This window comes from Lonchura striata, chromosome 37 (assembly GCF_050655825.1).
Source record: "Lonchura striata isolate lonStrDom1 chromosome 37, ASM5065582v1, whole genome shotgun sequence".
Taxonomy (NCBI): domain Eukaryota; kingdom Metazoa; phylum Chordata; class Aves; order Passeriformes; family Estrildidae; genus Lonchura; species Lonchura striata.
The window spans coordinates 15,121,703-15,144,570 of NC_140739.1; the positions used below are offsets into that span (position 1 = coordinate 15,121,703).

General features: G+C 54.2%; 2 protein-coding genes and 1 long non-coding RNA gene across 8 annotated transcripts; all 3 read right to left on the bottom strand.

The window, feature by feature from the left end:
• Positions 1–491: 491 nt before the first annotated feature.
• Positions 492–8,755, bottom strand: CACNG8 (calcium voltage-gated channel auxiliary subunit gamma 8). The gene is made up of 6 exons (XM_085565722.1): positions 8,457–8,755; positions 7,318–7,401; positions 7,069–7,164; positions 4,988–5,128; positions 2,336–2,606; positions 492–600 (listed from the first exon to the last, which is right to left on the bottom strand). The coding sequence occupies exons 1-6, from the start codon at positions 8,623–8,625 to the stop codon at positions 492–494; spliced, it is 870 nt and encodes a 289-aa protein (XP_085421848.1). The 5' UTR covers positions 8,626–8,755.
• A 326-nt stretch (positions 8,756–9,081) lies between these two features.
• LOC144248155 (uncharacterized) lies at positions 9,082–10,722 on the bottom strand. Its single transcript, XR_013341541.2, has 2 exons — positions 10,141–10,722; positions 9,082–9,382 (listed from the first exon to the last, which is right to left on the bottom strand). It is a non-coding gene; the product is annotated as an uncharacterized LOC144248155 (long non-coding RNA).
• A 1,054-nt stretch (positions 10,723–11,776) lies between these two features.
• On the bottom strand, positions 11,777–22,786 carry CACNG7 (calcium voltage-gated channel auxiliary subunit gamma 7). 6 transcript variants are annotated; one of them, XR_014951015.1, is made up of 9 exons: positions 22,659–22,786; positions 20,628–20,831; positions 19,011–19,097; positions 17,925–18,065; positions 16,262–16,407; positions 14,255–14,587; positions 14,115–14,130; positions 14,052–14,072; positions 11,777–13,906 (listed from the first exon to the last, which is right to left on the bottom strand). XR_014951015.1 is itself a non-coding variant. In XM_077789874.2 (6 exons), the coding sequence occupies exons 2-6, from the start codon at positions 20,821–20,823 to the stop codon at positions 14,318–14,320; spliced, it is 840 nt and encodes a 279-aa protein (XP_077646000.1). In that variant the 5' UTR covers positions 20,824–20,831; positions 22,659–22,786; the 3' UTR covers positions 11,777–14,317. The 6 variants fall into 6 exon arrangements, 3 of the variants coding, with proteins under 3 accessions (XP_077646000.1, XP_085422081.1, XP_085422082.1); XR_014951014.1 differs by having other exon boundaries at positions 11,777–14,072; XR_014951013.1 differs by having other exon boundaries at positions 11,777–14,130.
• Between the last annotated feature and the right edge of the window lie 82 nt (positions 22,787–22,868).

The following is a 22,868-nucleotide window of genomic DNA, read 5'->3' on the forward strand; positions in this document are numbered from 1 at the left end:
AACTGGGACAAACTGGGCCAGGGAAACTGGGACAAACTGGGCCAGAGAAATTGGGACAAACGGGGACAAACTGGGCCAGGGAAACTGGGACAAACTGGGCCAGGGAATTTGGGACAAACTGGGCCAAACTGGGCCAGGGAACTGGGAGTTACTGGGCCAAACTGGTCCAGGGAAAATGGGGGAAACTGGTCCCGTATAAGGCAGGGAACTGGTCTGGACTGGTCCAAACTGGTTCAGGGAATTACTGCGCCAAACTGGTCCAGGGAACTGGGAGTTAATGGGCCAAACGGGGACAAACTGGGCCAGGGAAATTGGGCCAAACAGGTCCAAACTGGTCCAAACTGGTCCAGGGAACTGGGGGACACTGGGCCAAACTGGCCTGGGGAAGTTGGGCCAAACTGGTCCAAACTGGGACAAACTGGGCCAAACTGGTCCGGGGAAATTGGGGGTTACTGGGCCAAACTGGTCCAGACTGGTCTAGGGAAATTGGGTCAAACTGGTCCAAACTGGTCCAAACTGGTCCGTACTGGTCCGTACTGGTCCGTACTGGTCCAAACTGGTGGGGGCACCCCGGGGGTCCCAGCCCCCCCCTTTAAGGCACTGGGACCCCCCGGGGGTGGGGGGGGAGGGGCAAAATGGGGCAAAAAATGGGGAAAAAGGGGAAAAAAGGGAAAAACGAGAAAAAAGGGGGAAAAAAGGGGGAAAAAAGGCCAAAAATTGTTCAAAAAAAGTGGGGAAAAAAAGGACAAGAAAAGGACAAAAAAGTCAAAAAATAACAGAAAAACCCAAAAAATGATCAAAAAAAGCAAAAAAAAAAAAAAAAGTCAAAAAATGGGGGAATGGGAAAAAAAGGGAAAAACGGGGAAAGAAGGGGAAAAAAGGGAATTTTGGGATCCCCCAGGGAGGGGAAATTTGGGCAATTCCATCCAAAAAATGACGATTTTGGGGCTCCAAAAAATTGACGATTTTTGGCACCCGGATTTTGGGGTCCTGAGGGGGATTTTGGGGGATCCCCGTGAATTTGGGGTGAATTTTGGGTAAATCTGAAAAGTGAATTTTGGGGGATTTTTGGGGTGATTTTGGGTGAATTTTGGGTGATTTTGGATGAATTTTGTGGTGAATTTGGGATAATTTTGGGATAATTTCGCGCTGATTTTGGGATAATTTTGGGATAATTTCGGGCCGATTTTGGATGAATTTTGGGGTGAATTGGGGATAATTTTGGGATAATTTTGGGCTGATTTTGGGCTGATTTTGGGGTGAATTTGTGCTGATTTCGGGCTGAATTTGGGGCCGATTTTGGGGTGTATTTGGGAAAATTTTGGGATGAAAGCAGGATAATTTTGGGATAATTTCGGGCCAATTTCGGGGTGAATTTGGGATAATTTCGGGATGGGGCCGATTTGGGGCCGATTTCGGGGTGAATTCGGGATAATTTTGGGCTGATTTTGGGGTGAATTCGGGATAATTTGGGGCCGATTTGGGGCCGATTTGGGACCGATTTTGGGGTGATTTCGGGATAATTTCGGGCTGATTTTGGGATAATTTGGGGCCGATTTGGGGCCGGTTTGGGGCCGATTTTGGGGTGAATTTGGGATAATTTCGGGATAATTTGGGGCCGGTTTGGGGCCGATTTGGGACCGATTTTGGGGTGATTTCGGGATAATTTCGGGCTGATTTTGGGATAATTTCGGGATAATTTTAGGCTGATTTGGGGCCAATTTTGGGCCGATTTGGGACCGATTTTGGGGTGAATTCGGGATAATTTTGGGATAATTTCGGGATAATTTGGGGCCGGTTTGGGGCCGATTTTGGGGTGAATTCCGGCCGGTTTGGGGCCGGTTTTGGGGTGAATTCCGGCCGGTTTGGGGCCCCCTAGACCGGCGTGGTTCTCCGGTTGAGGGTCCCGCTCCCGCCCCCCCCCGCCGTCTCCGCCCCTCCCCCCCCCGCCAGCGCCAGGAAGGCGCCGGGGCCGGGTGGGGGAGGGGCGCCGGGGGTGCCGGGGGGGGGCGGGGCGGGCTGGGGGAGGGGCGGGGCGTGCGGCGGCCCCTCCCCCCCCCGGCCGAGGGTGAAGAGGGAGATCTCGGCGGGGGGGGGGAGGGGCGGCGGGGGGGGGCTCGCGGCTTTCCCGCGGCTTTGCTGGGAGGGGTGGGGGAGGGGCGGCGGGGGAGGGGGTGGGGGAGGGGGAGGGGGGGAGGGGTCGCGCGACTTGGCGCTGGAGCGCGAGCCCGAGCGCGAGCGGCGGCGCGCGGGGGGGGGGCGGGGCCGGGCGGCGCGGGGGGGAGGGGGCGGGGGGGGAGGGGCGCGGGGCGGGGGGGGAGGGGCGGCGCGGTGCCGCTCGATGTACAGGTTGACGGCCAGGACGCCGATGGCCTCGGCCAGGATGAACGAGACGCCGCCGAAGTAGAAGCTCCAGCCGTAGCTGTAGGGGGAGGGGCGGCGCTCCCCTCCCCCCCCGCCCGCCCCTCCCCCGCCCCCGCCCCCCGCCCCTCCCCCCACCCCCCCGTACCGGGGGGAGGGGACCCCGCCCGCGCCCACCCCCCCCGCCGAGCCCTCGCCCGAGTTGGCCGAGATGTAAACGATGACGCCGACGATGTTGGACAGGCCTGGCAGCGAAGGGGTTAAATGGCTCGTTAATGGGGGGGGGAATTAATTAAAGAGCTAAAAAAGGGGAGAAATTAAAAAAAAAATGGGAAAAATGTAAAGGAAATGATTAAAAAATGGGAATGATGGAAAGGATGGTGGCGGCGATGTTGGACAGGCCTGGCAGCGAAGGGGTTAAATGATTCGTTAATGGGGGGGAAATTAATTAAAGAGGTAAAAATGGGGAGAAATTAAAAAAAAAATGGGAAAAAAATGGGGAAAAATGTAAAGGAAATGATTAAAAAAGGGGAATGATGGAAAGGATGGCGGCGACGATGTTGGACAGGCCTGGCAGCGAAGGGGTTAAATGATTCGTTAATGGGGGGGGGAATTAATTAAAGAGGTAAAAAAGGGGAGAAATTAAAAAAAAAATGGGGAAAAATGTAAAGGAAATGATTTAAAAAGGGGAATGATGGAAAGGATGGCGGCGGCGATGTTGGACAGGCCTGGCAGCGAAGGGGTTAAATGGCTCGTTAATGGGGGGGAATTAATTAAAGAGGTAAAAAAGGGGAGAAATTAAAAAAAAAAATGGGGAAAAATGTAAAGGAAATGGTTAAAAAAGGGGAATGATGGAAAGGATGGCGGCGACGATGTTGGACAGGCCTGGCAGCGAAGGGGTTAAATGATTCGTTAATGGGGGGGGGAATTAATTAAAGAGGTAAAAATGGGGAGAAATTAAAAAAATCGGGGAAAAATGTAAAGGAAATGATTAAAAAAGGGGGAATGATGGAAAGGATGACGCCGACGATGTTGGACAGGCCTGGCAGCGAAGGGGTTAAATGATTAATTAATGGGGGGGGGAATTAATTAAAGAGGTAAAAAAGGGGAGAAATTTTAAAAAATCGGGGGAAAATGTAAAGGAAATGATTAAAAAAGGGGAAATGATGGAAAGGATGGCGGCGACGATGTTGGACAGGCCTGGCAGCGAAGGGGTTAAATGGCTCGTTAATGGGGGGGAATTAATTAAAGAGGTAAAAAAGGGGAGAAATTAAAAAAAAAAATGGGGAAAAATGTAAAGGAAATGGTTAAAAAAGGGGAATGATGGAAAGGATGGCGGCGACGATGTTGGACAGGCCTGGCAGCGAAGGGGTTAAATGATTCGTTAATGGGGGGGAAAAAATTGCAATTAAAAAAATATGGGGGAAAATGGGGGGAAATTTTAAAAAAATTGGGTAAATTACAAAAAAAATGGGGGGAAAATTAAAAATTTGAAATTAAAAAAATAGGGGGGAAAAAAAATTTTTATGGGGGAAAATTTAAAAAAAAGGGATGGATTTTGGGGTGGATTTTTGGGGTTTTGGGATGGATTTTGGGATGGATTTTTGAGATGGATTTTTTTATGGATTTTGCTGCTTTTTGGGATGGATTTTAGGGGTTTTTGGGATGGATTTCGGGGTTTTTGGGGCGGATTTGGGGGTTCATACCCGCGGCCACGAAGAGGATGCCGGGATGGATTTGGGATGGATTTTGGGATGGATTTTGGGGTGGATTTTGGGATGGATTTTGGGGTGGATTTTGGGGATTTTGGGATGGATTTTGGGGCGGATTTGGGGTTCATACCCGCGGCCAGGAAGAGGATGCCGGGATGGATTTTGGGATGGATTTTGGGGTGGATTTCGGGGATTTTGGGGCGGATTTGGGGGTCATACCCGCGGCCACGAAGAGGATGCCGGGATGGATTTGGGATGGATTTTGGGATGGATTTCGGGGTTTTTGGGATGGGTTTTTGGATGGATTTCAGGATGGATTTGGGGATGGATTTTTTATGGATTTTGATCGTTTTTGGGATGGATTTTCGGGGTTTTTGGGATGGATTTGGGGCGGATTTGGGGTTCATACCCGCGGCCACGAAGAGGATGCCGGGATGGATTTTGGGATGGATTTTGGGGATTTTGGGATGGATTTTGGGGTGGATTTCGGGGATTTTGGGGCGGATTTGGGGGTTCATACCCGCGGCCATGAAGAGGATGCCGGGATGGATTTTGGGATGGATTTTGGGATGGATTTCGGGGTTTTTGGGATGGGTTTTTGGATGGATTTCAGGATGGATTTTGGGATGGATTTGGGGCGGATTTGGGGGTCATACCCGCGGCCACGAAGAGGATGCCGGGATGGATTTCGGGATGGATTATGGGATGGATTTTTTATGGATTTTGGGATGGATTTTCGGGGTTTTTGGGGTGGATTTCGGGGATTTTGGGGCGGATTTGGGAGTTCATACCCGCGGCCACGAAGAGGATGCCGGGATGGATTTTGGGATGGATTTTGGGATGGATTTTGGGATGGATTTTCGGGGTTTTTGGGGTAGATTTCGGGGATTTTGGGGCGGATTTGGGGGTCATACCCGCGGCCACGAAGAGGATGCCGGCGCCGAGCACGAGGCTGGTCCTGGCCCGCCGCAGGCGCGAGGCGGCCACGCAGAGCCCCCCCAGCAGCAGCAGCACCGCGCTCAGGATCGGGAAGATGCTCGAGGCCCGGACCACGCCTGCCAGCCAAACCGGCCAATCAGGGCCCGGCGCCGCTCCCCCGCCGCCAATCGGAGCCCAGCATTGAGAAGGGAGCGCTGGCCAATCAGGGAGCGGCATTGAAAAGGGATCTGGGAGTTCTGGCCAATCAGAGCCCAGCATTGAAAAGAGATCTGGGAGTTCTAACCAATCAGAGCCCAGCAATGGAGGGGAGGGATCTGGGAGTTCTGACCAATCAGGGAGCAGGATTTAAAAGGGATCTGGGAGTTCTGACCAATCAGGGAGCGGCATTGAAAAGGGATCTGGGAGTTCTGACCAATCAGGGAGCAGCAATGTAGGGGAGGGATCTGGGAGTTCTGACCAATCAGAGCCCAGCGTTGAAAAGGAATCTGGGAGTCCCAGCCAATCAGCTGCCAAGATCTGTTAACTCCAGCCAATGGGAGCACAGGGAATGGGGACCAATCAGGGAGCAGCATTGGAAAGGGAATCCGGGGCATCCACCCAATCAGGAATGCCCCCTGGAAGGGGCCCTGTCATCTCCAACCAATCAGAGACCAGCAAGGAAGGGGAGGGGTCTGTTATCGCCAGCCAATGGGAGCGCAGGCATCGCTGACCAATCAGAGCCCGCCATTGGACAGGGATCTGTTATCTCCAGCCAATCAGAGTGCGGGTAGCCGAGAGCCAATCAGGGAGCCAGGATGGTTGCCATGGCAACGCGAGGCTGGGTACCAGAGCGTCGCCATGGCAACGGGAGGATGCCGGAAGCGTCGCCATGGCGACGGCAGCGGCATCGCCAGGATGGTCGCCATGGCAACGGGAAAGATGCCGGGAGCGTCGCCATGGCGACGTGAGGCTGGGTACCAGAACGTCGCCATGGCAACGGGAGGATGCCGGGAGCGTCGCCATGGCAACGCGTGTCTGGGTACCAGAACGTCGCCATGGCGACGGGAGGATGCCGGGAGTGTCGCCATGGCAACAGAAGCCGGGGTTTGGTTCCCACGGTGACACGGGACAAAGGCGGCGGCGGCGGCGGCACGGTCGCCGTGGGGACAGGGACACGGTTACCATGGTGACGATGAGGTGACACGGGTGACACAGGTGATAATGACAATCAGGTGACATGGGTGACAAAGGTGACACGGGTGACATTGGTCACTCACGGAGCAGGTACTCGGTGCTGTCGTGGTGACGATGAGGTGACACGGGTGACACGGGTGACACAGGTGACACGGGTGACACTGAGGTGACACAGGTGACACGGGTGACACGGGTGACACTGACATTGGTCACTCACGGAGCAGGTACTCGGCGCTGTCATGGTGATGATGAGGTGACATTGACACTGAGGTGACACAGGTGACACAGGTGACACGGGTGACACGGGTGACACAGGTGACACGGGTGACACTGAGGTGACACAGGTGACACGGGTGACACGGGTGACAGTGACACTGGTCACTCACGGAGCAGGTACTCAGCGCTGTCGTGGTGACCATGAGGTGACACTGACAGTGATGGTGACACAGGTGACACAGGTGACAGTGAGGTGACACGGGTGACACAGGTGACACTGAGGTGACACAGGTGACACTGAGGTGACCCAGGTGACACAGGTGACACAGGTGACACAGGTGACACTGAGGTGACACAGGTGACACAGGTGACAGTGAGGTGACACAGGTGACACGGGTGACACGGGTGACACAGGTGACACAGGTGACACAGGTGACACGGGTGACAGTGAGGTGACACAGGTGACACAGGTGACACAGGTGACACGGGTGACACAGGTGACACAGGTGACACGGGTGACACAGGTGACACGGGTGACACAGGTGACACAGGTGACATGGGTGACACAGGTGACACGGGTGACACAGGTGACAGGGGTGACACAGGTGACACAGGTGACACGGGTGACACGGGTGACACAGGTGACACGGGTGACACGGTCACTCACGCAGCAGGTACTCGGCGCTGTCGTGGTGATGATGAGGTGACACTGACAGTGATGGTGACACAGGTGACACAGGTGACACAGGTGACACAGGTGACACTGAGGTGACACAGGTGACAATGACACGGTCACTCACGCAGCAGGTACTCGGCGCTGTCGTGGTGACGATGACGTGACACAGGTGACACGGGTGACACGGGTGACACGGGTGACACAGGTGACACAGGTGACACGGGTGACACGGTCACTCACGCAGCAGGTACTCGGCGCTGTCGTGGTCGTACTCCAGGTCCTCGGGGAAGTGGTTGATGCGCAGGCACAGCCCCCGCTTCAGCCCTGGGGACAGCGGGGACATCGTCCCCAACCTGTCCCAGGTGCCACCAACCCTCCCGAAACGTGTCCCAGGTGACACCAAACCCCTGAACCACATCCCTGATGTCCCCAGTGATGTCCCCGATGACGTCCCCAATGTCCGCAAACCCATCCCAGGTGCCACCAACCCTCCAGAACCACATCCCAAATGTCCCCAACCCCAACCTAGATGCCACCAATGATGTCCCAGAGGCCACCAACCCACCCCAGATGCTACCAACCCCACCCCAATGTCCCTAAACCCATCCCAGCTGCCACCAACCCCCTTGAACTATGTCCCAAGTGTCACCAATGATGTCCCAGATGTCCCCAAACCCATCCCAGGTGCCACCAACCCCCTTGAACCATGTCCCAAGTGTCACCAATGATGTCCCAGATGTCCCCAAACCCATCCCAGGTGCCACCAACCCTCCAGAACCACATCCCTGGCGTCACCCAACCTACCCCAGATGCCACCCAACCCATCGCAGGTGCCACCAACCATCCCCAAACCCATCCCAGATACCACCAACCCCCCTGAACGATGTCCCAAGTGCCACCAAGCCCATCCCAGGTGCCACCAACCATCCCAAAACCCATCCCAGGTGCCACCAAACCCATCGCAGGTGCCACCAACCATCCCCAACCCCATCCCAGATGCCACCAACCCCGCTGAACCATGTCCCAAGTGCCACCAATCCCATCCCAGGTGCCACCAACCCTCCCCAAACCCACCCCAGATGCCACCAACCGCACCCCAGGTGCCACCAACCCCACCCCAGGTGCCACCAACCCTCCCCAAACCCATCCCAGGTGCCACCAACCCCATCCCAGGTGCCACCAACCCCACCCCAGGTGCCACCAACCCCATCCCCAACCCCACCCCAGGTGCCACCAACCCCATCCCAGATGCCACCAACCCCGCTGAACCATGTCCCAAGTGCCACCAACCCCACCCCAGGTGCCACCAACCCTCCCCAACCCCACCCCAGGTGCCACCAAGCCCACCGCGACGTCCCCCGCCCCGTCGCGGGCGCCACCTTCGAGGCAGCAGACCCTCCAGAGGCCGGAGTGGGTGAGGCCGCCGTGGGCCGTGGCGGCGCCGCCGTTGGTGCCGTTGGCGCCGGTGGCGCCGCCGGCGGCGCCGGTGGCGTTGCAGACGCGGGCGCGGGCGTAGAGCCAGTAGTCGGTGCCGATGGCGATGGCCATGAGGCCGAAGGCCGCGAAGGCGCCCACGGCCGTCAGCAGCACCGGCGCCCCCCGCTGGCACCGCCGCGCCCCTCCCCCGCCGGGGCCCTCCCCCACCTTCCCCCAAAACCCCCGGGGGGGGGAGGGGCTGCGGGGGGAGGGGGGAGGGGGCGGGGAGGGCGGGGAGGGGGGGGAGGGGCCGGGGATGGGGGAGGCGCCGCTCCCCGCCCCTCCCCCACCCCCCAGCAAAGCCCCGCCCCCCCACAGGGTGCCCAGGGTGGGGGAGGGGCGGGAGGAAAAGGGGGGGGGAGGGGCGGGGTGAGGGGTGGGGGAGGGGTGAAAGGGGGTTTGGGGGGTGGGGGAGGGGTGAGAGGAAGGGGGGAGGGGGGTTAAGGGGTGGGGGAGGGGTTAAAGGGGGTTAAGGGGTGGGGGAGGGGTGAAAGAAAGTTTGGAGGGTGGGGGAGGGGATTTGGGGGGTTTTGGGGTGGGGGAGGGGTTAAAAGGGGGTTAAGAGGTGGGGGAGGGGATTTTGGGGGGAATTTGGGGTGGGGGAGGGGATTTTGGGGGGAATTTGGGGGGATTTTGGGGGGTTTGGGGGGATTTGAGGAGGTTTAGGGGGTGGGGGAGGGGATTTGGGGGGGGTTTAAGGGTGGGGGAGGGGATTTGGGGTGGGGGAGGGGCTCTTTAGGGGAATTTTGGGGGGTCCCGAGGTTTATTTTTTGGGGGGGGGGGGGTCGCAGGTGCTGCTGGGGGGGGCTCCTCGCTCTCGGCCAATCAGCTGCGGGGAAATGGGGGAGGGGAAAATTGGGGAGGGGTCCGTGAACGCCCCTCCCCCCTTCAAAGAACCGGGAGAACCCCAAAATCCCTTGAGGACCCCCCAGAATCCCCCCAGGACCCCCCAAAATCCTTTTGAACCCCCCCTAAAACGCCCCCAGACCCCTCAAGTCTCCCCAAAATCCCCCCAAAATCCCCCCAGGACCCCCCAAAATCCCCTGGAGACCCCCCAGAACCCTCCCGGATCCCCTAAAACCCCCCCAGACCCCCCGAAAATCCCCCCGGGACCCCCCAAAACCACCCCTGGACCCCCAAAACTCCCCCAAATCCCCCCAGAACCTCCCTAGGACTCCCCAATCCCCTCAAGACCCCCCCCCCAAACCCCCCCAAATTCCCCAGGACCTCCTAAGAACCCCCAAAACCGCCCCAGGCCCCCCCCAAAATTCCCCCAAAATCCCCCCAGGACCCCCCAAAATCCCCTCAAGAACCCCCCAGGACTCCCCAAAACCCTCCCGGATCCCTAAATCTCCCCAGAGCCCCCCGAAAATCCCCTCATGACCCCCCCAGGACTCCCCAAAATCCCACCCGGACACCCTAAAACCCCCCCAGACCCCTCTAGACCCCCCCCAACCCACTCAGAGCCCCCCAAATCCCCCAGGACCCCCCAAAATCCCCCCAAAACCCCCAGTACCCCCCGAAAATCCCCTCAAGACCCCCCCAGGACCCCCCAAAATCCCCCCAACCCCCCCGCCCCCCCTTTACCTCCTCACTCGCCGATCCCGCGCATCCCGGCCCCAAATTTCGGGGTTCCGACCCCAAATTTCGGGGTTCCGACCCCAAATTTCGGGGTTCCCACCCCAAATTTTGGCGTTCCCGGCTCCGATTTTGGGGGTCCCCAAATTAGGGGGTCCCGGCAGCTTCCGAAGGGGGGGGGGTCCCGCTGTCGATTTTTGGGGTTCCGAGCCCAAATTTCGCAGTCCCGGCTCCGATTTTTGGGGATTCCCTCCCCCAAATTTTTTTCCGGGGGAATTTTGGGGGATTTTGGGGGGATTTTGGGGGGTCTCGAGGCCGCCGATGCCGGGGGGGTCCCGGGGGGGATTTTTGGGGGGTTTTGGGGGATTTTTGGGGGTTCCCGGAGGGGTTTTAGGGGTAAATTTTGGGTGATTTTGGGGTTCCCGGGGGGATTTTGGGGGTTCCCGGGGGGATTTTGGGGGTTCCCGGGGGATTTTTGGGGGATTTTTTGGATTTTTGGGTATTTTTGGGTATTTTTGGGGGGTCCCGGGGGGTCCCCGCCGCCGGTGCCGGTCCCGGGTTCGGCTGCGACGTTTGGGGGGGGGGAGGGGGGGGAGGGGAAATGGGGGGAGGGGGGAGGGGGCGGGGCCTGGAAGGTTCTGCGGTGACGTCACAGGGGGGCGGGGCTCGGGGGTCCCGCGCGGTTCCCACGGCAACGGCGGCGGCGAGGCCACGCCCACAACGGGGAGGCCACGCCCACACATCGAAGCCACGCCCATCGCTGATAGGCCACGCCCACGAACTAGGCCACGCCCACGAACTAAGCCACGCCCATTGTGTATTAGCCCCGCCCACCGCGGGAGAGACCACGCCCCCAAAGCGAAGCCACGCCCCTATGGAGCCGCCCTCGGTGCTAATTAACCCCTCCAGACACTAATTAACCCCTTCAGGCACTCATTAAACCCCCCCAAAGTTCCCTAATTAACCCTGCCAGGCGCTAATTAACCCCAACAAAGTTCCCTAATTAACCCCTTCAGGCACTAATTAACGCTCTCAGTCTCTAATTAAGACCCCAGAGCTCCACTAAGTAAGCCCCCAGGCACTAATTAACCCCAGCAAAGTTCCCTAATTAATCCCTCCAGACACTAATTAACACCCTCAGTCTCTAATTAACCCCCCCAAAGTTCCCTAATTAAGCCCCCTGGCACTAGTTAACCCCTCCAGATACTAATTAACCACGCCAGGCACTAATTAACCCCTCCAGACACTAATTAATGCCCTCAGTCTCTAATGAACCCCCCCAAAGTTGCCTAATTAAGCCCCCTGGCACTAATTAATCCCTTCAGGCACTAATTAACCCCCCCAAATCCATAATAATTAAGCCCCCAGACACTAATTAACCCCTCCAGACACTAATTAACGCTCTCAGTCTCTAATTAAGACCCCAGAGCTCCACTAATTAAACCCCCAGGCACTAATTAACCCCTCCAGACACTAATTAACCCCCCCCAAGCCCCCTAATTAAGCCCCCAGGCACTAATTACCCCCCCCAAAGCCCGCTAATTAACCCCCCAGGGCGTGGGGAGGGAATTTTTGGGATTCCCAGTTTGAATCTGGGATTCCCAGTTTGAATTTCGGAATTCCCGGTTTGAATTTTGGGCCCGGCACAGTTTCAAATCCTTTATTGAGGTCACGTGATCCACCTTATTTACATCTTATTTACATATCTCCCCCTCCCCCCACCCCCCCAATTTTTTTTTTTGCTTTTTTTTTACCCCTCCCCCCCCAAATTAATTAATTAATTATTCATTATTAATTAATTTGGGGGGGGGTCGCTACATATCGGAGCCGTTTTATTGCCACGGAAATTCGGGGGCGGGGCCACCCCAAGCCACGCCCCCTTCCTCCCCCCCGGGTCAAAGGTCACGGGGACACCTGGGAAATGTGGGCGGGGCCAAAAGGGCGGGAAAAGGTTGGAGGGGACAAGATGGCCGCCAGGGTGATCCTTGTCTCTCATTGGCTGATTCCGGATGGACAAGATGGCCGCCAGGGTGATCCTTGTCTCTCATTGGCTGAGTCTAACCAATCAAGATGACTGCTAAGGTGATCCTCGTCTCTCATTGGCTGATGCCAGATGAACAAAATGGCCGCCAAGGTGATCCTTGTTTCTCATTGGTTCATTCCAGATGGACAAAATGGCCACCAAGGTGATCCTTGTTGCTCATTGGTTGAGCCCACCCAATCAAGATGGCTGCCAATGTGATCCTTGCCTCTCATTGGCTGATTCTGGATGGACAAGATGGCCACCAAGGTGATCCTTGTCTCTCATTGGTTGATCCTGCCCAGTCAAGATGGCTGCTGAGGTGATCCTGGTCTCTCATTGGCTGCTTGCAGACAGACAAAATGGCCGCCATTGTCGCTTATTGGCTGGTCCTGCCCAATCAAGATGGCCTCCAGGGCGATCCTTGTTTCTCATTGGCTGATTCTGTCCAGCCAAAATGGCCGCCAGGGCGATCCTTGTCTCTGATTGGCTGCTGCTGCTGATCCAAAATGGCTCCCGAGCCAATCCTGGCCCCTCATTGGTTGCAGCCGCCCAGCCAAAATGGTGGCCGAGCCCATCCTGGATCCTGATTGGCTGCGGCCACAGATCCAAAATGGCCGCCGAGCCCATCCTGGATTCTGATTGGTTGTGGCCGCCTGGCCAAGATGGTGGCCAAGAAATCAGCGAGATGGCGGCCGATGATGTCATCAAGATGGCGGCCGGGGGGGCGGGGCCTTGATGCCCCTGAAGGGTCCAGGTGAGCCCAGGTGTGCCCAGGTGTGTCCCCAATGGCCCCAGGTGTGCCCAGGTGTGCCCAGGTGTGTCCCAGGTGTATCCAGGTGTGCCCAGGTGTGTCCCCAATGCCCCCAGGTGTGTCCCAGGTGTGTCCCACATTGCCCAGGTGTGCCCAGGTGTGTCCCAGGTGTATCCCAGGTGTGTCTCAGGTGTGCCCAGGTGTGACCAGGTGTGTCCCAGGTGTGCCCAGGTGTGCCCAGGTGTGCCCAGGTGTATCCCAGGTGTATCCCAGGTGTGTCCCAGGTGTATCCCAGGTGTATCCCAGGTGTATCCCAGGTGTGCCCAGGTGTATCCCAGGTGTATCCCAGGTGTATCCCAGGTGTATCCCAGGTGTGTCCCAGGTGTGTCCCAGGTGTGCCCCACATTGCCCAGGTGTGCCCAGGTGTATCCCAGGTGTATCCCAGGTGTATCCCAGGTGTGTCCCAGGTGTGTCCCAGGTGTGCCCCACATTGCCCAGGTGTGCCCAGGTGTATCCCAGGTGTATCCCAGGTGTATCCCAGGTGTGTCCCAGGTGTGTCCCAGGTGTGCCCCACATTGCCCAGGTGTGCCCAGGTGTATCCCAGGTGTATCCCAGGTGTGTCCCAGGTGTGTCATAGACGTTCCCAGGTGTGCTCGGGTGTGCCCAGGTGTGTCCCAAGTGTACCCCAGGTGTGTCCCAGGTGTGCCCAGGTGTATCCCAGGTGTATCCCAGGTGTGTCCCAGGTGTGCCCCACATTGCCCAGGTGTGCCCAGGTGTATCATAGATGTACCCAGGCATACCCAGCTGTGCCCAGGTGTATCCCAGGTGTGCCCAGGTGTATCATAGACACACCTAGGTGTACCCAGGTGTGCCCAGGTGTGTCCCCAATGCCCCCAGGTGAGCCTCCAATGCCCCCAGGTGTATCACAGGTGTGTCCCAGGTGTGCCCAGGTGCGCCCAGGTGTGCCCAGGTGTATCACAGACATACCCAGGTGCGCCCAGGTGCATCATAGATGTGCCCAGCTGTGCCCAGGTGTGCCCAGGTGTGCCCAGGTGTGTCCCCCAGCCCTTTTCACACCCCAAGCTCTGCTCCCCTGCCCCTCAGGTGTATCCTGGGTATATCACAGACATACCCAGGTATGCCCAGGTGTATCACAGACATACCCAGGTGTATCCCAGGTGCGCCCAGGTGTATCCCAGACATACCCAGGTGTGCCCAGGTGTATCACAGACATACCCAGGTATGCCCAGGTGTATCACAGACATACCCAGGTGTATCCCAGGTGTGCCCAGGTGTATCACAGACATACCCAGGTGTGCCCAAGTGTATCCCAGGTGTGCCCAGGCGTGCCCAGGTGTATCACAGACATACCCAGGTGTATCCCAGGTGCGCCCAGGTGCGCCCAGGCGCCCCTAGCAGGGCGAGGTGGACAGGTGGGGGTGCGGGGCGGGTCTCTGGGGGTACTTGATGGCGGGCGGGTAGTTCTGGGTCATCTGGATGGAGACGTCGGACGAGGCGTCGGAGGCGCTGCGGGCGCGCGGCCACGCCCGCGGCTGCAGGAACTGCGCCGACAGCCCCGAGCAGGTGCTGAGGCGCGGGCGCAGCAGCTGCGGCGGCGCCCGGCACAGCTCCTCCTCGGCGTAGCGCTTGGTGAACAGGTACACCGACATCACACCTGCGCCCTGAAACAGAGAGAGAGACGGGTGAGTGACACGCCTGTCACACCTGAGTGACACCTGTGACACACCTGAGTGACAGCTGTGACACCTGAGTGACACCTGAGTGACAGCTGGGTACACCGACATCACACCTGCGCCCTGAAACAGAGAGAGAGAGGGGTGAGTGACACACCTGTCACACCTGAGTGACACCTGTGACACACCTGAGTGACAGCTGTGACACCTGAGTGACACCTGAGTGACAGCTGGGTACACCGACATCACACCTGCGCCCTGAAACAGAGAGAGAGAGGGGTGAGTGACACACCTGTCACACCTGAGTGACACCTGTGACACACCTGAGTGACACCTGTGACACCTGAGTGACACCTGAGTGACAGCTGGGTACACCGACATCACACCTGAGCCCTGAAACAGAGAGAGAGAGGGGTGAGTGACACACCTGTCACACCTGAGTGACACCTGTGACACACCTGAGTGACACCTGTGACACCTGAGTGACACCTGAGTGACAGCTGGGTACACCGACATCACACCTGCGCCCTGAAACAGAGAGAGAGAGGGGTGAGTGACACACCTGTCACACCTGTGACACACCTGTGTCACACCTGTGACACCTGAGTGACAGCTGGGTACACCGACATCACACCTGCGCCCTGAAACAGAGAGAGAGACGGGTGAGTGACACACCTGTCACACCTGTGACACACCTGTGACACACCTGTGCCCTGCAGGGAGAGAGAGAAAGGGGTGAGTGACACCTGAGTGACACCTGAGTGACACCTGAGTGACACCTGAGTGACACCTGAGCACGCCGACGACGTCACACCTGTGCCCTGCAGCAGAGAGACTGAGAGGGTTAGTGACGCACCTGTGACACACCTGTGACACACCTGTGACACACCTGAGTGACACCTCAACCACACCAGCGCTTTTTGCCACAAAATTCCCATTTTTTCACCTAAAAAATCCCATTTTTTAATCATAAAACCATCATTTTTTCACCTAAAACCTCCATTTTTTCACCTAAAACCTCCATTTTTTCACCTAAAAACTCAATTTTTTCACCCAAAATTCCCACTTTTTTGGGAAAACCAGGAATTATGTGGGAAAGCTTTATTTCCCCCAGTGTTTTTGGGCATAAAACTCCCATTTTTTTGGCATAAAAATCGCATTTTTCATCATAAAAACCCCATTTTTTCGCCTAGAAACTTCATTTTTTCACCCAAAATTCCCGTTTTTTCCCGAAAACTCTGGAATTTTTTGGGAATTTTGCTTTTTCCTGGCCCTGACCTCCTTGAGCAGGAAGGAGGAGGCGCCGAAGGCGAAGCTCCAGCCGGGGCAGGGCTGGAAGATTTTCTGGGAGCCTGCACTGAAACCCCCATTTTTCCCCCCAAAATTCCCATTTTTTCCCCCCAAAATTCCCATTTTTTCCCCCCAAATTCCAATTTTTTCACCCAAAATTCCCACTTTTTTGGGAAAACCAGGAATTACGTGGGAAATCTCGATTTTCCCCAATTTTTTTTGATCACAAAACTCCCGTTTTTCCTGCGTAAAAATCGCATTTTTCATCATAAAAACCCCATTTTTTCGCCTAGAAACTTCATTTTTTCACCAAAAAACTCCATTTTTTTTGCCCAAATTCCCGTTTTTCCCCCCAAATTCCCTTGTCCTGACCTCCTTGAGCAGGAAGGAGGAGGCGGCGAAGGCGAAGCTCCAGCCGTAGCGGTACTGGAAGTATTGCTCGGAGCCGCCCGGGCGGTTCATCACCTCGTCGTTGATGCTGGAGATGTAGAGAACCAGCCCCACCACCAGAGACAGCCCTGGAGACGGGAAAGTCCCGGAAATTCCCAAAATTCCGCGGAATTCCGGGAGATTCCGGGCGGGGTTTGGGGAGAAAATGGCGGAAAATGGGAGAAAATGGCGGAAAATGGCGGAAAATGGACAAAAATGGGGAGAAATGAGAGCTTGGGGAGGGCTTGGGGGGAAATTTGGGAAAATTCCAGGAAATTCCAGATAATTCTGGGAAATTCCTCGGAATTCCGGGAGATTCCGGGCGGGTTTTGGGGGGAAATGGCCAAAAATGGCGGAAAATGGGAGAAAATGGCGGAAAATGGCGGAAAACGGACAAAAATGGGGAGAAATGAGAGCTTGGGGAGGGCTTGGGGGGAAATTTGGGAAAATTCCAGGAAATTCCAGATAATTCTGGGAAATTCCTCGGAATTCCGGGAGATTCCGGGCGAGTTTTGGGGGGAAAATGGCCAAAAATGGCGGGAAATGGGAGAAAATGGCAGAAAATGGCGGAAAATGGACAAAAATGGGGAGAAATGAGAGCTTGGGGAGGGCTTGGGGGGAAATTTGGGAAAATTCTGGGAAATTCCCAAAAATTCCTCAGAATTCCGGGAGATTCTGGGAAATTTCGGGGGGGTTTTGGGGAGAAAATGGCCAATAATGGCAGAAAATGGCGGAAAACGGCCAAAAATGGGGAGAAATGGGGAGAAATGAGAGCTTGGGGAGAGTTTGGGGGGATATTTGGGAAGATTCCGGGAAATTCCCGAAAATTCCAGGAAATCCAGAAAATTCTGTGAAATTCTGGAAAATTCTGGGAAATTTAGAGGGGATTTTGGGGTGAAAATAGCCAAAAATGGCCAAAAATGGCCAAAAATGGGGAGAAATGAGAGCTTGGGGAGAGTTTGGGGGGATATTTGGGAAAATTCTGGGAAATTCCAGAAAATTTGTGAAAATTTGGTGGGATTTGAGAAAATCAGGGGAGATTTGAGCCAATTTTTGGGGAGATTTGAGCCAATTTTGGGGCTCCCACCCGCAGAGAACAACGAAGACCCAGGATGGGAATGGGGGTTTGGGGCTGATTTTGGCGCCGATTTTTGGGGTAAAATCGGATTTTTTTGGGGTTTCTGAATTTGGGAAGTCCTGGAGGGGATGTCTGGGTCCATTTTGGGGAGATTTGAGCCAATTTTGGGGAGATTTGAGCCAATTTTGGGGCTCCCACCCTGCAGAGAACAACGAAGACCCAGGGTGGGAATGGGAGGCCGGGGCTGATTTTGGTGCCGATTTTTGGGGTGAAATCGGATTTTTTGGGGGTTTTCTGTTTTTGAGGGAACCCCAGGGGTTCTCAGGGTCCATTTTGGGGGGATTTGGGTAAATTTTGGGGGATTTGGGTAAATTTTGGGGGGATTTGAGCCAATTTTGGATCTCCCCCCCTGCAGAGAACAACGAAGACCCAGGATGGGAATGGGGGTTTGGGGCTGATTTTGGCGCCGATTTTTGGGGTGAAATCGGATTTTTTTGGGGTTTTTTGGTTTTTGGGGCTCTCCCTCACCCGAGAGGATGAAGAAGATGCCCGAGACGAAGGCCAGCAGGGTCCTCTGGGGCCGGATGTGCCCCACGTTGCTGATGACGAAGGCGGTGAAGACCAGGAAGAGGCTGACCATGGGGAAGGGCGTGGCCGTCCTCACCGTCTCTGGGGGCGCCAAAAAACGTCGGGACCCCCCGAAATCCACCCCAAATAATCCCAAAATCCCCCCAAATTCAGCCCGAGGGTCTCAGGAACATCCCCCAAAAAATTCCAAAATTTCCAGACCCAAAAAACCTGAAAAAACCCAAAAAAAGTCCCCAAATTCCCTCAAATCCACCCCAAATTCACCCAAAAATCTGCCCCAAAATTGCCCCCAAATTTCTCCCAAATCCTCCCAAAATTCCCCCCAAATTCAGCCCGAGAGTCTCAGGAACATCCAAAAAAAAAAAAAATCCAAAATTTCCAGACCATAAAAAAGCAAAAAAACCCCAAAAAATCGCCCCCAAATTCCCTCAGATCCTCCCCAAATTCACCCAAAATCCCCTAAAATTCCCAAAAACTTTTCCCAAAAATCTCCCCAAATTTTGCCCCAAAATCCTCCCCCAAATCCCCCAAAATTTCAAAAAAAATTCCCCCCAAATTCCTCAATTTTCCCTTAAAAATTCCCCAAAACTCCCCTCCAAAATTCCTCAAATTCCCAGAAATCCCCCCAAAATTCCCAAATTGCCCCCCAAAATTCCCCAAATTCTCCCAAAATTCACCCCAAAAATTCCCCAAATTCCCAGAATTCCCAAAATTCCCCTGAAAATTCCCTCAAAATTCCCCAAATCCCCCCAGAATCCCTCCAAAATTCCCTCCAAATTCCCCAAATACCCCAAAATCCCCTCCAAAAATTCCCAAAATTCTCCCAAAATTCACCCCAAAGATTCCCCCAAAATTCCCAGAATGCCCGAAATTCCCAAAATCCCCCTGAAAATTCCCTCAAAATTCCCCAAATACCCCCCAAAATCCCTGAAAATCCCCCCAAAATTCCCAAATATTCCCAAAATTCCCCCCCCGGAATTCCCGAAATCCCCGGGATTCCCGGGATTCCGGGAATTCCGCCCTTACTGAGGATGTTTTCCGTGTTTTCCGTCACCAAATTCAGCTCCGGCTCCAGGAAATATTCGGAGGCGACGCAGCGCCCCTTCTCCCGGCCTGCCGGACCCAAAATCCCCCAAATTCAGCCCAAAATCAGCCCAAAATTCAGCCCAAAATCAGCCCAAATTCAGCTGAAATTCAGCCAAAATTCAGCCAAAAATAGCCCAAAATTCAGCCAAAATTCAACCCAAATTCAGCCCAAAATCAGCCCAAATTCAGCTGAAATTCAACCAAAATTCAGCCAAAAATAGCCCAAAATTCAGTCAAAATTCAGCCAAAATTCAGCCGAAATTCAACCAAAATCCATCTGAAAATCAGCCCAAAATCAGCCCAAATTCAACCAAAATTCAGCCCAAAATCAGCCCAAAATCAGCCCAAAATTCAGCAAAAATTCAGCCAAAATTCAACCCAAATTCAGCCCAAATTCAGCCAAAATTCAGCCCAAATTCAGCCCAAAATCAGCCCAAATTCAGCCCAAAATTCAGCAAAAATTCAGCCAAAATTCAACCCAAATTCATCCCAAATTCAGACAAAATTCAGCCCAAAATTCAGCCAAAATTCAGCCCAAAGGAGCCCTAAAATCGGTCCCAAAATCAGCCCAAATCAGCCCAAAATTCATCCAAAAATCAGCCCAAAAATCAGCCAAAATTCACCCAAAATTCACCCAAAACTCAGCCAAAATTCAGCCAAAATTCAGGCAAAATTCACCCAAAATTACGCCGAAAATAGCCCAAAAAATCAGCCCAAAATTCAGCCAAAAATACCCCAAAAATCAGCCCCAAATTGCCCAAAATTCACCCAAAATTCAGCCAAAAATACCCCAAAAATCAGCCCCAAATTGCCCAAAATTCAGCCCAAAATTCAGCCCAAAATTCAGCACAAAATTCACCCGAAAATAGCCCAAAATTTACCCAAAATTAGCCAAAATTCAGCCGAAAATAGCCAAAAAAATCAGCCCAAAACTTCCCAAAATTCACCCAAAATGAGCCCAAATTAACGCCAAAATTAATCCAAAACCAGCCCAAAATTCACCTGATCCACCCCAAATTCTTTCCGATCGACCCCAAATTTTTTTCCTATGGATCCCAAATTTTTTTCCCTCGATTCCCAAAAATTTTTCCTGGGTATTTTTGGGAATTTTGTGCCCAAAAAATCCCCCCAAAATTCCATTTATTTCCCCTTCTAACCCCCATATCTCGGCCATTTTTCATCCGATCGACCCCAAATTTTTTTCCCTCGATTCCCAAATTTTTTCCTGGATATTTTTAGGAATTTTTGGCCCAAAAAATCCCCCCAAAATTCCATTTATTTCCCCTTCTCACCCCCATATCTCGGCCATTTTTCATCCGATCGACCCCAAATTTTTTTCCCATGAATCCCAATTTTTTTTCCCGGATATTTTTGGGAATTCCAGGCTTACCCGCGAAGAAGCAGACGCGCCAGAGGCCGGGAAAATCCCCCAAAAATTCCATTTATTTCCCCTTCTCACCCCCGTATCTCGGCCATTTTTCATCCGATCGACCCCAAATTTTTTTCCCATGAATCCCCAATTTTTTTCCCAAATATTTTTGGGAATTCGGGGCTTACCCGCGAAGAAGCAGACGCGCCAGAGGCCGGCGTGCAGCGCCATGCGCACCTCGGTGCTCTGGTTCTGGGGGGACACGACGCCCTCCTCCATGTAGAGCCAATAGTCCGTGGACACGGCGATGCCCACCAGGAGCAGCCCGCAGGCCCCGAAAACGCTGCTCAGCAGCGTCAGCGCCCGCGAGCTGCACGAGCTCATCCTGGCCCCTGCAATTCCAGGGAAATTCGGGAATTTCGGGGATTTTGGGGGAATTTTGGGGAATTTTTCCCCATTTTTGGGGGTTTTTTTAAGGGTTTTCGGGGGTATGTTGGAGGGAGGCGGGGATGAAGGGGTTAAAAGTGGCCGGGGAAGTGACTGAGAGAGGAAATTGGGAATTTTTGGGAATTTTTTGGGGAACTTCTTAGGATTTTTTGGGAATTTTTCCCGATTTTTGGATGATTTTTGGTGGTTTTTTTAAGGGTTTTCGGGGGTATGTTGGAGCAAGGCGGGGATGAAGGGGTTAAAAGTGGCCGGGAAGTGGCTGGGAATGGTCAGAGAGGGAAATCTGGGGATTTTTTGGGAATATTTGGGGAATTTTGGGAAATTTTGAGGATTTTTTGGGAATTTTTGGGGGATTTTTAGGGGCAGGTTGAGGGCAGCTGTGAGGAGTGGAATGGAGGAGCAATGTGGGCATGAAGGGGTTAAAAATGAACGGGGAGTGGCTGAGAGAGGAAATTGGGAATTTTTTGGGAATTTTTGGGAATTTTTTGGGGAACTTCTTAGGATTTTTTGGGAATTTTTCCCGATTTTTTTGGATGATTTTTGGGGTTTTTTTTAAGGGTTTTTGGGGGTATGTTGGAGCGAGGCGGGGATGAAGGGGTTAAAAGTGGCCGGGAAGTGGCTGGGAATGGTCAGAGAGGGAAATTTGGGAATTTTTTGGGAATTTTTTGGGAATTTTTTGGGGATTTTTGGGGTTTTTTCCCGATTTTTGAAGGATTTTTAAAGGAGTTTCGCGGCTATATTGGAGCAATGCGGGCAGGAAGGGGTTAAAGGCGGGCAGGAATTTTGGGGAATTTTTGGGTCGTTTTGGGGGAATTGAAAGGAATTTTGGGGAGGGGAAGTGGGCGGGGATTGGCTGGGAAGAAAATTTGGGGATTTTGGGGGGATTTTGGGGAATTTTGGGGATTTGGGGTTGGATTTTTGGGGGGATTTTGGAGATTTTTGGGGTTGAATTCGGCGCAGTTGTGGGAATCTATCGGGACAACGGGACCCTCCCCAAATCCCCCCAAAATTCCCAAAAATTCCTCCAAATCCCCCAAATTCCCCAAAATCCCTGCAAATTCCCTGAAATTTCCTCCAAATTCTCCCAATCCACCCCCAAATCCCCCAATTTACCCCAAATTCCCCCAAATTTCCCCAAATTCCCCAAATTTCCCCCAAATCTCCCCAAATCCCCCCAACCTTTCTCCCCAAATCCCCAAAATTCCCCAAAATTTTCCCAATGCCCCCAAAATCTTCCCATATCCCCCAAATCTTCCCCAAATTCCCCCAAATCCCCTCAAAATCCCCCCTAAATTACTCCAAATTCTCCCCAAAACCCCCAAATTTCCTCAAAATTTTCCAAATTTTCCCCAAAATTCTCCCCAAATTACCCCAAAATTCTCCCCAAATCCCCCCAAAGTTCCCCAATTTCCCCCAAAATTCCCCAAATTTCCCCCAAAATTCCCCAAATTCCCCCAAATTCCCCCAAATTTCCCAATTTCCCCAAATTCCCCCAAATTCCCCGAATTCCCCCAAAATCCCCCAATTTCCCCAAATTCCCCCAAATTCCCCTAAATCCCCCCAATTTCCCCCAAATTTCCTCAATTTCCCCCAAATTCCCCCCGAAATTCCCCCCAAATCCCCCAAATTCCCCCAAAATTCCCCAAATTCCCCCAAATCCCCCAAATTCCCCCAAATTCTCCCAAATTTCCCCAAATTCCCCCAAATTCCCCCAAATTCTCCCAAATTTCCCCAAATTCCCCCAAATTTCCCCAAATTTCCCTCCCCCTCACCCGCTCACGGCGCCGTCGCTGCCCCGCGGGCCCGGGGCGCCATCGGAGCGCGGGGACGGACGGACAGACGGACACGGGGGAGATGGGGAAGGAGAGACGGACGGACAGACGGACACGGGGGGGGGGGGAAGAGGGACAGACGGACACGGGGGGGGGGGGAAAGGACAGACGGACGGACAGACGGACACGGGGACGGAGGACGCGGGGAAG